The 15,683-nt window shown below is 42.9% G+C and overlaps 1 protein-coding gene across 8 annotated transcripts in view; it reads right to left on the bottom strand.

Annotated features, from left to right (window-relative positions):
- myo9aa (myosin IXAa) overlaps positions 1-15,683 on the bottom strand; it is a 133,835-nt gene that overhangs the window by 46,697 nt on the left and 71,455 nt on the right. For 5 of the 8 annotated variants that reach the window (XM_080771918.1, XM_080771920.1, XM_080771923.1 and 2 more), the window contains exons 8-14: positions 13,543-13,596; positions 10,157-10,254; positions 9,819-9,945; positions 7,422-7,511; positions 4,536-4,652; positions 4,019-4,153; positions 974-1,095 (exon numbers count right to left, since the gene is read on the bottom strand). In XM_080771918.1, the coding sequence (XP_080628044.1) occupies positions 974-1,095; positions 4,019-4,153; positions 4,536-4,652; positions 7,422-7,511; positions 9,819-9,945; positions 10,157-10,254; positions 13,543-13,596 (743 nt within the window). Of the gene's footprint in view, positions 1-973; positions 1,096-4,018; positions 4,154-4,535; positions 4,653-7,421; positions 7,512-9,818; positions 9,946-10,156; positions 10,255-13,095; positions 13,174-13,542; positions 13,597-15,683 lie in introns of those variants that run through there. The other 3 variants (XM_080771921.1, XM_080771925.1, XM_080771924.1) reach the window with 2 other exon arrangements.

The raw sequence follows: 15,683 nt of genomic DNA, 5'->3' as shown, positions 1-15,683 counted from the left end.
TCACACAAGTAAAAAATCTCTGGACTCTTCTGGACTTTTAATTTTTTTTAACCTTTAACGCTTAACCCTGAAAAAAGTAAGCAAAAGGCCTGTAATATACAGTACATAAGTCAAATAAGAACTGTTTCATTGAAGAAAATCACACTTGTGTGAAGGAGCGGTGCCTGCTTTAATCATGATAATGATGATAACGTCATCAGCCAATCAAATAATCACATTCCATGCTACAAACACATTCCGTGCTTAAACGGACATACAGTACACACAGTGCTTAGGAGCGGCTGCACTGCTCAAAAATAAACAAATTATCCCGTTTTCCGCAGCCGTAGTGTGGTCTAGTGCGGTGATAGGCTGACAGCTAGTGATAGCCTACCACGTTCGGATCCGCAAAATGCAGCGAAAAAACACACCAGTGTACATCTTGTGATGTAATGCATTCAGTTCTGTAAACCGTAGTCACTCACATTCCCTCTAGCCCTTTAAAACCAAGTGCCAGAGGTTGTGCAGAAAATCAACAGCCTTACAGGAGGAGAGGAGAGGAGAGGAGAGGAGAGGAGAGGAGAGGAGAGGAGAGGAGAGGAGAGGAGAGGAGAGGAGAGGAGAGGAGAGGAGAGGAGAGGAGAGGAGAGGAGAGGAGAGGAGAGGAGAGGAGAGGAGAGGGACACCAGGGCATTAGAGAGGAGAAGGGGGGAAATGAAAAAGAAAAACACACACAGCCAAAAGGACTCCATGATCTCCGGCTATTCCAAGCGGGAGGAATTTGAATCCATGTCCAAATAATGCAGAAGGAGGGCACCATTCACCAGTCACATTAAAGACATGCTAATGTTAATGTCAGTGCAGTAAATTGTGTGTATGTGTGCGTGTGCGTGTGTGTGTGTGTGTGTGTGTGTGTGTGTGTGTGTGTGTGTGTGTGTGTGTGTGAAATCCCAAAACAGGGACATCATCAGGCTGAACTGGCAAACAGACTCACTTGCATTCCTCGTCCAGTAGGTGGAGCAGTGCTGTGGGCTTCTTGCTGATCAGGTTGATGCAGCCTGAGTTGTCAATGTACTCAATGTTACTCCATGTGATTCCCTCTGCCAGGTACTCCTCCTATGAACACAATATTACACATCACTCCTCCTATGAACACAATATTACACATTACTCCTCCTATGAACACAATATTACACATTACATTACTCCTCCTATGAACACAATATCACACATTACATTACTCCTCCTATGAACACAATATTAAAGACTACTCCACCTATGAACGTAATATTAAAGATGCTTGGCCCAGTTTTTGCAAAACAAGTCAATTGGTGCACTGACTGTATAAGTGCAGACACACACGCGTGCACGCACACACACACACACACACACACACACACACACACACACACACACACACACACACACACACACACACACACACACACACACACACACACACACACACACACACACACACACACACACACACACACACACACACACACACACACACAGCTAATATGGAACATGATTCTCTGTCTCTGTTGTCAGTACTGGAATGAAAATCATATGCTTCAGCACATGCTCATCTGAAAACATTTAGCATTGTAGATAGAAAACTGTCATTTAAATTAGCTTATGATTGTGCGTATTTCCAGCTAAGTACTAGTATAATATCCCATGTTTTTGCAATTTTAAGTAGAGGAATTTGGTTAAGTATATACGGTATCTATCTATGGAGCTAAGTAAGTCTAACTAAAAGTAAGTCTATGGAACAGGACACATACAGTATAATTACTCATCTGCTGAGTATGATTGTGTCTGTGCATACACGTGCGCATTGTGCCATCTGCACCAGGCAGAGCTGATCCTGTCACACTTATTCCATCATATAGTCACAATCCTTTATACATAATCATTTCCACGCTGAAAATAGTGTAACTAGCAGGTGTACAAGCTTGTGACATGTGTGCTTGTAGATCGGCTATTTCCACTATTAAGTATAAAGTTATTAAATATGTCAGGTTATTTGTCAGAACAAAAATACATCGCATGGATGCAACTGGGACGTATCCTCAGTGATGTATAAAAGTTGCCCACCCCTGGTCTAGACAGTGGCGGTGTCTTCACAGAGCTGGATAAAAGCTGCTGCCTCTTTTCACAGAGTAACTCAAAAGATAGCCATTCTAGATCTGGTTCAAGCTGTTCTTTTATCTGCTGCTCTCACAAGGGCACATTAATGTAACACAAACAAAGAGGATGACCTAATTACATTGTAATACATTAAGTTAATCTCCCCACTACTTTTTAATGGGTGTGACATGATACTAAGTAAAGCAGTTTATTTTATTATTATTATTATAAAAATCTTTTTAAGAAAGTCAGAATATCATCAGTCCATCAGTATCATTCACCCTCACAAACTAGCCCATAAACTAGCCCAAACTACTAACTCCCGACTGCTACAAACAAAGCAATCATTTAGAGGCAAACAGCAGAAGACTGTGGTGGTACAGTAAATCTTCTAAACAGCTAAGTTCTCAGTGTGGATTTCATCATTTTGTTGAAGACATACATTTCACTGCGTACTGTAGGTGTGAATGTACTTGCTGTAAGTGTGTACTGTAGCCGAACATTTTTGATAAAACATGTTTGCCCTCATATCAGTGGAATCAAGATAGGATGAATAATTTTTTTGGGCTGAGCAGCTTATTCCTATTTCCTCATAGCAAGTTAGCGATGATGCAGTGATGCAACTCTGATGCTCTCCTCTCACAAAGTCTGTGCACAGTGCACACGCACACACACACACACACACACACACACACACGCACGCACACACACACACACACACACACACACACACACACACACACACACAAGTGACAAAATGTATGTTCAAAACTGCTGAAGAATTAGGGGGCACACGCGCTACAGGCCTCCTCTGTGTCCTGGACCGTCAGGGATGTGTTCCCTCAGACATGTCACCACATGCTCCTCCAGGGAGCGTTAAGGTACGTATACACACAGTGTTTGACTTGGAGCCAGATCTTACAGATCATGCCTCTAAAAGCCCTTTGAAGTTAATCCGGCCACTTATGTACAGATAAATCTAGCGTGGTGGTCGGTCACAGCAGCGAGGGAGCGGCTGAGGTGAGTCATATGGATGCATGCATTGCATAATGTGCTTAAGACTTCCACCATTGTTTCCAAGGTCACTGCATGGAACGAATGTACACTATGTGGTAATTGTAAGCTATTTCCTTGGAAGTGGCCGTGGCAAACCTGAGACGGTAGATCTATGTCAAGATACGATTCAGAGCGCTGGGGTCGACTCTCGGTCAAAACCTCCATAAACCAAACCCAGGTCTCCTAGGAAACGTCACACATATGACATACTGTATCCCCGCTGAAGCAGAACAGTATGCAACAGCAACAGTGGTGGAAAGTAACTAAGAATATTTATTTAAGCTCTGTACTTAGTTTCATTGTGAAGTATTTGTACTTTGTATTTCCAATGTCCAATACTTTTACTTCTACTCCACTACATCTCAGATCCAAAATATTGTGCTTTTATTCCACTACGTTTATTTGAAAACTTTAGTTACTAGTTACTTTGTAGATTTTTACAAAACATACATTAACCATTTGAGCCCTGTGTACATTTCGGACATTTGAATATAGCCAATCTACAAGCTCACAATGTGTTTCGATGCGACACATTGTGAGCTTGTAGATCGACTATTTTCAAAAAACTTCTGCACAATGAGTACGTCCTACTTTTGGAACATGAAGGACATTTTGATACCTATACTTTTGTACTTTTACTAATAAAATAAAATAAAAAAAGTAAAATTAGAATTCCGGACTTTTACTTGTAACAGAGTATTTCTACATTACAGTACAGATACTTTTACTTAAGTAACAAATGTGCCCCAAATGCCTCTGGGCCCAAACGCAATTGCATTGTCTTTGTCATGCTAGTTACGCCCGTGGGTTGAAGTAATGCTGCAGTAAAGTAAATGTACTTAGTTACCTGCTCCAACTTGAAGATGTGTTGGTTGAAGTAATGCTGCAGTCGCTCATTGGCAAAGTTGATGCAGAACTGCTCAAAGCTGTTGTTCTCGTAGTCTTCAAATCCAAAGATGTCCAGAACACCAATAGACAAGATCTGGAGGAGACGAAAGAAAGAAAGAAAGAAAGAAAGAAAGAAAGAAAGAAAGAAAGAAAGAAGGAAAAGAAAGAAAGAAAAAAATATCTTGTACACACTAGTAAAACCCATGGTGCAAAATCAACTCAGAGAGTAAAAAACCAAACCTGAAATCAAATCGGCCTATTTCACTTTTATGGGATCCTTATGGGTCAAAGTAAACATCCCCTTTTTTGTGTCCATACAAACATCCCCTTTTTTGTGTCCATACAACACATTTTAGTCTACAAAGGTGCAATTCGAGGCTATGTTCCATACAACAAATGTAGTGTAGAAAAGTGGCATTGAAGTAGCATAACTGTGAGAGAAGGGTGTGCTGTTTCCCCTTGTTGTTCAGTATTACCTTAGTGGGCTCCTCCAGATCCTTGTTGTTCAGCAGAGCGTGGTTGATCCTGAAGACGATCCAGTCAAACAGAGCGCTGTAGAGGGACTTGGACATGGAGTCCCGTACGGTACCTGCCTGGAAGATCAAGACAGGTAATGATGACTCCATTTACAGAAGATTACACAAGATGATCAGTGTCTCTAGAATAGATTTCCATTTAGTTTTTTAGTCATCTCAAAGGTTTTAGGTTTAGACTAATCTTAGTCGACTAAATATCATAACATTTTAGTCTACTAAATATACAGTTAAAAAGAAAAGCAACTACAGTAGGTGCTCAATGGAGGTGCAAAAGGTCACAAAAGTAGTCTGGCGCTTCAAAGATCAAAGGGACTAAAATGTTGAAGAAAGGCGGCGATCTGAGAACTCAAAAAAGTAAAAAAATGAGGAGAGGGTAGGTAGCCCTGATGAAGACTCACAGAGTCTTCATCAGGGCGAGTGGGAAATATTGTTACGGTTCGCTCTCCATAACCTCCACACCCATGTGCTGTGATTGCTCTGTGCCCGGGCCTTCAGCGCCACTAGAGGCACTTCACAGCACACCTCAACGCAGGTGTTCCCCAGCTCCTATCTCCACACCTGAGGGACATCTGCAATCATCTCCTGAGGCTACAAGAGCCAGCCCCGCCCGGAGCTCTGTGACAGTTTCCTCACCAGTCTAGGTTTAGACAGGCAGACTTAGGTTCTCACGCCGTTACTGTGCATTATATTCTCCTCTGTGAAACCTGCCACTGACTCAACCTTCTCTTCTCCTCTCCGTTACTGTGCATTATATTCTCCTCTGTGAAACCTGCCACTGACTCAACCTTCTCTTCTCCTCTCCGTTACTGTGCATTATATTCTCCTCTGTGAAACCTGCCACTGACTCAACCTTCTCTTCTCCTCTCCGTTACTGTGCATTATATTCTCCTCTGTGAAACCTGCCACTGACTCAACCTTCTCTTCTCTTCCCCACTTTCCGGGACCCGAGCTCTGTGGAGCATATACGGATCCCTGGCCTCTAACTGCCCCCCATGTTTGTGAATAAAAGATCCGCCCGAGGGGGCTTTAACTCTGCTTTAACATTTTGCATGTTATACTGTAATACATGTAAAAAAATATGCATGTTATATTGCATGTTATACATGTTATATGTACGTGTTATATACATAACATACATGTTATATTGTATGTTATACTGACGGAATTCATCATCTTTTGTCTTCAAACCATGATGTGTTTGTTTTGAGTAGAGCTTCTAATCTAGTAGAAGCTATCGGATGGGATGGAATTCAGTCCTCTCTCTCTAAACAGACAGAAAAGCTTTGTCTGTGCATGTCCATGTGTGTGTGTGTGCATGTGTGTGTGCGTGCGTGCGTGCATGCGTGCGTATGTGTGTGTGCGCGTGCGTGCGTGTGTGTGTGTGTGTGCACGTACACACACGTGCACTGCCAGAACATCCAGTATGTCGTGGCACTCACCATCGTGTAAACAACAGAGCCGAGGCTATGAGAAGGCTATGAGAAGGCAGTATGCCTTTAGCTCAATAAATAAGCTTAAGAGTTTATTTATATGCAGAATGAAATAATAAAAGTCTGGGCACATCCGGGTAGCACAGGAGTACAGTTCCTGTCCTCCACTGTGGACACAGACTGTGATTCGATTCCTGTCCTCCACTGTGGACACAGACTGTGATTCGATTCCTGTCCTCCACTGTGGACACAGACTGTGATTCCTGATTCCTGTCCTCCACTGTGGACACAGACTGTGATTCCTGATTCCTGTCCTCCACTGTGGACACAGACTTTGATTCGATTCCTGTCCTCCACTGTGGACACAGACTTTGATTCGATTCCTGTCCTCCACTGTGGAGACAGACCGATTCCTGATTCCTGTCCTCCACTGTGGAGACAGACCGATTCCTGATTCCTGCGCGCGGCCAACTTGGCCGGACGTTCCAATGAACACAAATGGCCATGTTCACAGCAGTGTGGATTTTGATGGTCTTTTGCATAAAGTTCAACTTAGTTGTAGACATATTTTAGTAATGCCTGATTTTACACTTGCTTGCATGCTGAAAATAGACTATCAACAAGCTCACAACACGTCACAGTGTGACACGCTGTGAGCTTGTAGATCGGCTATTTTCAGAGCACAACACCTGAGCACAACCAGTCTTTTAGTTCTACTGGATCTCTTCTCCACTATTCCCTCCCTGACATTTTAGTCTAGTTTTTATTTGTTGACAAATCAAATTTGACATTGTTGACAAAATGGTCAATATTGTTTTAGTCATCATAGCTTATATTAGTTATTTTTCCATTTCATTTTTGTTTGGTTTTCAACAGTGAAAAAAGGCCAACATTTTTCATCATAGTTTTAGTTGACAAAATCAACACTGATAGCCACCCTGCTTGTTCCGTTTCCCTACATGCATGTTCATGCTAGTCTCATCACTGTTCCACTGCAAGTCAAGCCTCATGAGTCTGATCTGATGATCTTGAGCGCAAAGCAACATCATGTGGCTCGCAAGCCTATTTATTCAAATGTCCTTTCATAGTGTTCCTCTTTTTCTTAATGCTCTGTGCCTTAATCTCTTAACACTTCATGTTTTATGTAAAGCACTTATGTGCTACACAAATAAACATGCCCTGCCTTAGAAGTAGTAAGTAACACAACAGACCATGACAATGTGTTATAATTTAAGTGAGGTGAGCTGTGGTGCCACACAGAATATCGTCTTTTCGCTTCTTTCATCATGCATTGCCCTTACAGTTCCCGCACGAAACTATAAGGCAGCGTAGACAAGACACTGAGCTGGACATATGACAAGTTGACAACGATACACAAAAGAAGAAGTCGTCTCACCTCTGCCAGTTTGTAGGGCACTATGAGTCTCTCGCCCACAGTCACCGTCTTCCTCGTCGTCAGAGCCTCAAACAGCATCTCTTCTTTGACCTAGACATGAAGTTGAAGATATCACAAATTAACAAACATCCTTTGTTAATTCATTCATTTAATAACATTAGATTGTCATTTAGTGTAACTAGAGCGGTTTCCCTGTTGGAGCCTCTACAGCGGTGCCCGTTGGGCACTGGCCTACTTGGAACGATGCAAGTTGGAAATGCATGCCCCACCCAGATATTATGTCTCTGTCTCCCTTTTATGCCCATATATGGAATTTTTTGTCAGGCATGCCCAAATATGGAGTCCATGCAGACATCAGAATGATGTCAGAACAGGCCAGCTCCATACTGTATATGGACCCTGGTAAAGGGCCCTGTCCAGAGCCTGGTCAGAGGCCTTTTTGGGGCGGTTCTGGACAACTGTGGGTCCAACCTTCTCGACACCGGGCACTGCACTACCTGTGGTGGGGTGGAACACGTGTGTCGATTTTGAAGTCAGTGGGGCGAACGGTTCTCGAAATAAGTGGTGCATTTTTTATAGGAGGATATCCTATTTAGTGGAAGTGTAATGATACAGTAACTGCGTCAATGACTCGATGCATCGATTTTAAAAGAAGATGAGGGAATTACAATTGATCCTATTCAGATCAGTGTTCGCGTTGTGGGCCTTGTAGGACTGCTATTTTCACTAGTTTGGGTCCCGGGCAAACGTCTAATTTCTTTCTTGGGTCCAGAGCTAAAAGGTTTGAGAAAGACTGCTTTAGAGTGTGAATCTGATTAGTATGTCTGGTTGAACTTATAATCAAAACACTACGTTACCTAAAAGGCATTTGGCTAATGTTTCACATGTTTGACTGTGAACCAAGACATTTGTGCAGCATATGCCAGGTCACATTCGTAGTTTGGCAACATTCCAGCTTCCTCATTATATGTTCTCTTTAGCTGTGCATGCCGTGTGTGTTCAGCTGCACATGCAGCGTGCATGCCTGTGTGACAGAGGGCATAATTCATGAAGCACCATCCATGGGTGCATGTGGACTATCTATTGCAAAAAGAAATCTGCAGCGATTGCTGCGATGGTATCACGTTCCTTTTAGCCTTCACCACTGTTAGTGTATGTGTCATCATTCACTAACCTCAGTGCATTAAAAGGCCGTTCCCAAACTTAAAGGACAACTTTAGTTTTTTTCAACCAAGGTTCATGTTTTAGGATGTTATTAGAGAAAGTAAAAGGTGAGTGTTCATTTTCTTTCATTTGCTGCTTTCTTTTGTTTTGGGAATTTTAGCTGTTTTTGACAGGGGGCGGGGGCATTCGAGCATGGGGCTAAATATATTTTTTTTTACAAAATATTATGGCGATTTATTTTTGTATTATTTACTATAGTCCTAATAAACCCCAAGAAATTACATCTGGCCACAAAAGATTACAGGATCTACTGAATGTGACAAACTGACATATTGAGCCTATGACACACAGTATAAGCCTTCCCCCTATAGGCTACCTTCACATTCAGTAGATCCTGTGATCTTCTGTGGCCAGATGTAATTTCCTGGGGTTTATTAGGACTATAGTAAATGATACAAAAATAACATTTTGTAAAAAAATACATATTTAGCCCCATGCTCGAATGCCCCCGCCCCCCTGTCAAAAACTGCTAAAATCCCCAAAACGAAAGAAAGCAGCAATTTTTTTTTTTTTTAACACTCATCTTTTACTTTGTCTAATAACCTAAAACATGAACCTTGGTTGAAAAAAACTAAAGTTGTCCTTTAACCTCCTCTCTCTGACACCCTCATTTATGCCGTCTGTAGACAGATATGTTTTACGCCACCAGAATATTTATAGAAGGATGACAGAATTAGAAACAACATAATTACATATGCTCGGATGGAAACCCAAATTCCAGGCGAACAAATTGTGACCCCCCCCCCCCCTTTCTCTGGAAAATGCTTGTGTACGATGGGAAACAGTATAAAAAAAGAGAAGCTAGACTTAACCACAAGACACATGACGGTAGCATTCTGTGAGTTAATTCACAGCAAAGACAAGAAACCCTAAATAAATGAGAGACGTTGGATGTTGGCCATCCCTTCTTTCCTTATAGTTTTTTATCTAAACACTATTTGTAAAAATACAGAGTGGCAGAATCCCTACATCAGTGTGTTCATGTTTGGGCTGACATTATCTTTAGCTCCAGTAGTTCAGAGACCACGAGCAGAACCTCTGGGTTAGGTTAGGGTTACAGTAGTTAGTTAATTAGTTAGTTCATGTAAATTGTAAATTATCTTACCTCCAGTAGCTCAGCTACAACTAGCAGAACCTCTGGGTTAGGTTAGAGTTATTTAACTTAATGTTTACCTCCAGTAGCTCTGAGACCACGGGCAGGACCTCTAGGTTACAGATGTCGATGGAGTCATCCCTGTAGGTCTTCTTCTTGTAGCGGATGTTTCCCAGGTGGAGGATGGCTGACAGCAGGCAGAAGATCCTGAACACAACATGGTGAACGTCACGTCACGTCAGCACAGAGACATGCAGGGACCTTTTTTAAGTACAGTACTGTATACTGCAATGGCAAAGAGGGAATGCCGTTTGAAAATGTTTGTGTGTGTGTGTGTGTGTGTGTGTGTGTGTGTGTGTGTCTGTGTGAGTGAGAGTGCGTGCGTGCGGGCGTGCATGTGTGTACGTGCGCCACTCACTGTTTGCGTGTGGCAGGCAGAAAGCCCACCATCTCCATGGCCAGCTGCAGCCTCTCAAAGTCATGCTTCAGGTCCTCACCTTCCACTGTGAAACAGTCCTGCAGGCAGAAAGAGGAATTACACCCTCTGTCCACTACGATTGATTCCCCAACCGTTGATAATTACAGTTCCTTTCACTGGGTGTAAATAACTAACACGACTTAATAAATAAAACACGACTCAAACGGCCGTGTCAATCCATTGTTATTCCTCATTGAAAAACCCATAATGGCGAAGCAGGAAGAGGAGTTGATCTTTTGTGATCACATGACTCCCTGTTTCCATATATGGCTGAGGGTTAAACAGTGACTCAAATGTTAGCCAAGTGCCATCTAGTGTAAAAAAAAAAAAAAAAATACAATCTCGTCTTTGGCAATGTGGACAAAGTGTTCAATGACGAGAAATCTTGTCAATCACATGGAATGAGTACATTTTCAGGCCTGACGAGAACTCTAGTCTAGTGGACAATCCATAATATGCATGGTAACTAAATGGGACAATGCATGTACGTAGGACAGCATTATTTTGTCGCCATCAACTCATGACATACTTCTCAATTCCCCCAACATTTTTACTGTCATGAATATATTTCCCCACAGGTGAAGCACTGCCAACTCCTGGAAACCTAGTCTAACAAACAAACAGGGCCTTCTTGGTGACCACCCCTTCACTGTGGAACTCACTCCCAACTCACATCAGAGTTGCCTCCACCTTCACCACATCCAGGCACACTGAAAACCCACCTTTTCAGACTGGCTTTCCCTACATAAATCCCTAACGCCCACTTTGTTTGTTTACCTTTCCCGTCGTTTTTAACAATTTTTACTTTTTAACTAGTTCCATCCATCCATCTTCAACCGCTTATCCGTAGTCGGATGTGCTCCAGACTTCCCTCTCCAGAGCAACATTAGTGACTTCCTCCTGGGGGATTCCGAGACGTTCCAAGGCCAGTGAATCGATATGTTTCCTCCAACTGCGCCTGGGGTCTCCTTCCAGTGGGACGTGCTTCGAGGATCTCCCTAGGGAGACGCCCGAGAGGCATCCTAACCAGATGCCCGAACCACCTAAGCTGGCTCCTTTCCAGGCGAAGGAGCAGCGCCTCTACTCTGAGTCTCTCTCGTGTGACTGAACTTCTCACCCTATGTCTAAGGGAGATGCCAGCCACCCGTCGAAGAAAACTCATTTTGGCGAACTTATTCTTTCAGCCATGACCCACACTTCATGACCACAGGTGAGAGTAGTTTTTATTCTATTTATCCTGTAAAGCAACTTTGAGTATCTTGATTCACCGCTATATAAATTGTGTGTATTATTATTAGTAGTAGTAATTACTATTTAAACAGGCTTGGTTTCCGAGGAGCGTTCGGAAGATGAAGAACAATTCACAAACTACCTGTCATCTACTTTGTCAAAAAGGCAATTATTCCTAAGTGTGTACACACACGCACACGCACACGCACATGCACACACACACAGGTCTATTGTAAAGATGTATACAGTGTGCCCGACAAAGAGGCTTCAAATTGCTTTTACTTTGCCTAGTTCAGAGTGAACCAGCAAGCATGGTAATGGCCTCGTAGTGCAGAGGGTGATGACTCATAAGGCCAGACACTATCATTATGTTAGACTGCTAAAACAAACCGGCGGAGGCAGAGAGCATGCATTTCTGCTCTGATCTGATGAGGGCCTGCTGAACCATTATCACGTGTATGCTCTGCTCATGGAAAAAGTTAAGTAAAAGTATCAATACTGTGTAGATAATCTCTGTTACAAGTACAAGTCCGATATAAATAAACATGTACTTGAGTAAAAGTATTCAATGTGCCGAAATGGCCCATTTTAAGTTTTAAAAATGAATAAGTCTCACAACACGTCACATTGTGAGCTTGTAGATCTGCCATTTTCAAACATTGTGAGCTTGTAGATCTGCTATTTTCAAATAGTTGAAGTATACAGTTTAGGGCTGAAGTGATGTTTTGTAATCATAATCAAAATCTATGAAGTAACTATAGTAATTAAAGTTAGAAAATAATTACAATATATAGTTGAGTACTGAAATGTGCAAATATTGTACTTAAGTAGGGTACTTCCCGCCACGGCCTGGCTCTGCTCATGTAGTGGAAAAGACAGTGTTGCTTTTCTCGGTCTGCAGCAACGTGTCCCGTTGGAAAGAGGATTAGAAATGTATGAGTAGCTTTTATATGAGCAACGGGAGACAAACCGAACCGCCAGTGAGATTGACGAGGGGATTTCTGTTTGTCTGTAGGCCAACAGGAAAGATCACTGATTTACACACTGAACCTACACAGACAACATGACGGATGACACCCCCCACATGCACACATTTACATGCACTCTACATACACAGATTACGCAGACAACACACGATTGTAAAAATGGAGAATTTCACACTTAAATCAACACGCCCTACTCAGACATACACACCTTTGCGTATTATCGTCTTAAAGGGTCAGGCTGTGGTTGAAACGCATAATAACATGCTAATTATTGGTGTTAATAATTTGACTCTGAGGCAGACCACTAAAACAACCTTTCAAGTGTCAATGACCAAGGAAAAAAAGCCCAAAGCAGCACAGGGAGCGCTATAACGACCTGAATAACAACAACACTATAACAGACACAAGCAGGAGGAAGAGACACACAGACACAAACAAAACAAAACCACCACCAACCAGGAAATGACCAAATAAGCAACAAAGGGAGCAAAGTGGAGGGAGGTGTGTGGTTGTTTACAGAATGCGTGGCATGAGGCGTGGGTGCAGCCGCAATTTGCAACACTAGATTTATTTTTAATATATAGTTGCAACACCGGCCGTTCACAGCCCATACATCCAAACAGAAAATACATATCTAATTGTATTAAACAACATTAAACTCACCATCAGTGTTGGAGTTTGGAAGCGCTCATTTTCAACAACGCAACGTCTTACTGCCTCCTGCATTATGTGCAATTTCAAAAGAAGTGGTATGCAGGACTGTTGAGCGATTTCCAATGAGCGCTTTGAAAAATTATCACCTGCTCCTTCTTGACACAAAGTAGCTTAAACACATGTCTACGATGGAAAACAGAAACAGAAACCGAAAGAGGATAATTCAAGCTTTCCATACAGCTGCAATGTTGGTGAGTTTAACGTTGTTTAATACAATCAGATCTTTCTGTTTGGATGTACGTATGGGCTGTCAATGGTTGGTGTTGCAAATTGCGGCTAGCATGGGTGGTGAGAGAGCGGCTACTTGTCTAGGGAGCAACCATCGCACATCGTAGTGTACGTGTACGTGCACACCCTGGCTGGACCATGAGGGGCAGAGGGATAACAGATACTGACCAGTTGGCTCTCACAGTAAGACTCCCAGTGCGGACGATGGACTTTCTTTGTAATCTGGAAAGGTTAAGGTAGAGTTGATGGAGGTTTTAGGGTTAGGCAGCAGCAGCATTCCATTGGCAGTTAGAGCACGCTCACACTCACACTCACACACACACACACACACACACACACACACACAGCAATGGAAAGACATGCAATTAGAAATAGATCTGCACGATGTATGCATACAATGTTTGAACCTCACAGCTGTGCTCTCTTGTACTCTTAATGTATTACAGTATATGAATGAAAATAAGTATTTATCCTCAGAGTCAATCATGCACACACATAAATGCACAAGAATGCATGCATGCACGACACGCGTGCGCACGCACGCACGCACGCACGCACGCACACACACACACACACACACACACACACACACACACACACACACACACACACACACACACACACACACACACACACACACACACACACACACACACACACACACACACACACACACACACACACACACACACACACACACACACACACACACACACACACACACACACACACACACACAATTATTACTAACATGCAACATTTGCAATCATCAGTTAACAGGATTTTCTTTCTTTGGAACTTCATATTGAAAGCTTGAGGGAGGAGTAGTGAAGAAAAGGAAATCAAATCATGAAAGATTTGGATTGAGTTATAATCTGTTGTGCTCATGAAAGAGTTGGATTGAGTTATAATCTGTTGTGCTCTGTGTAAGTACAGTAAATAAAATCAGACCCGTCTGAAGTGAGTGGTGCTGTACTGTACGTACTGTACTGTACAATGGTCACATTCACACACCAATGGTGGTAAGCTCACACTGACCAACTCATTTGGGGCAATGTAGGGTTCAGTGTCTTGCCCAAGGACACTTCGACATGTGGCCAGGAGGAGCCGAGATTCGAACCGCCGACCCAGGGATCATTGGACGACCTGCTCTACCTCCTGAGCCACAGCCGCACACGCGTGCGTGTGTGTGTGTGTGTGTCTGTGTGTTAGGCTGCACAACCGTAAGACTTGGTGGTGTGTTCGGCTGCGCAACAGTGACACTTGGTGCCGGTGCTATTTCTGTGCTCAGACCCAGGGACACAGGGACACAGCCAGCCAGGGACTCACATAGCTGTTTATAAGAGTGGTTGCACACTCAAAAAGGGAAAAGGATTAGTTCAGTTTGTGCTTGTGAGTGCATGTGCATGCGTGTGTGTCTGTGTGTGTGCATTACTACTGTATATTTGTGAGAGCCAAATATCCTCACACGCACAGTATAATTTTGGAAATAAGACACTGTGACGACATTGTTCTTGGTTCTCACAGGATATTTTTTTTGTAGACTTACAATTAGGAAAAGATTGAGGGGAAAAAGGTATTAAAAAGGCTTAAATTTACACTTTACTGTCATCTGGGCCTCCCCCCCTTCCCAAAACAAACAAACAAACAAACAAAAACAACATATATAATTTTGGGGTTGTGACCCACAGGTTGAGAACCACTGTTGCACACAGGAGGAATGGAAGGAATTCTCAGCAGTGGGCGTTGGCTTTGGGATAAGGGGGGCGGGCCTCAGTATGACATGAGAGGCGGAGCTATGTGCCTCTGGCAGGCAGAGAGAGAGAGAGAGAGAGAGAGAGAGGTGCAACAACTCTTAAACAACATCCACATTCCACACAGTCACAGTGGGTTTGTGCTCGTCTTGCATACAGTGTGTGTGTGTGTGTGTGTGTGTGTGTGTGTGTGTGTGTGTGTGTGTGTGTGTGTGTGTGTGTGTGTCCGTGCACGCATGCATCCGTGGATGCATCGTGTCGCTTGTTATGGGTCACTGAAAAAAGAGAAATAAGGCATGTAGGCAACTAGAATTTCGCCGGCCTTCGGCCGGCGAATCCTAGTTACATTGCAGCGCAATATGGGAAGAAGGAAATTGCGGGAGTTGACAGAATTATTATAATAACAGAAAGTGTTTTTTATTTCTCATAAATACGCAAACATGGTGAAACAACTACAGTCACAGAGAGCAGTGCCAAGGTAGCTGCTGCCTGCTAACGATGCAAACAACAGCCTTGCCTGTCGTGTGTGTGTGTGTGTGTGTGGGGGGGATAGCA

Source organism: Protomyctophum bolini, assembly GCF_963924005.1.
Source record: "Protomyctophum bolini genome assembly, chromosome: 1".
In the NCBI taxonomy this organism is placed as follows: Eukaryota; Metazoa; Chordata; class Actinopteri; order Myctophiformes; family Myctophidae; genus Protomyctophum; species Protomyctophum bolini.
Note: the sequence above shows the minus strand (reverse complement) of the source record. Positions and strands in the feature narration are given on the sequence as shown.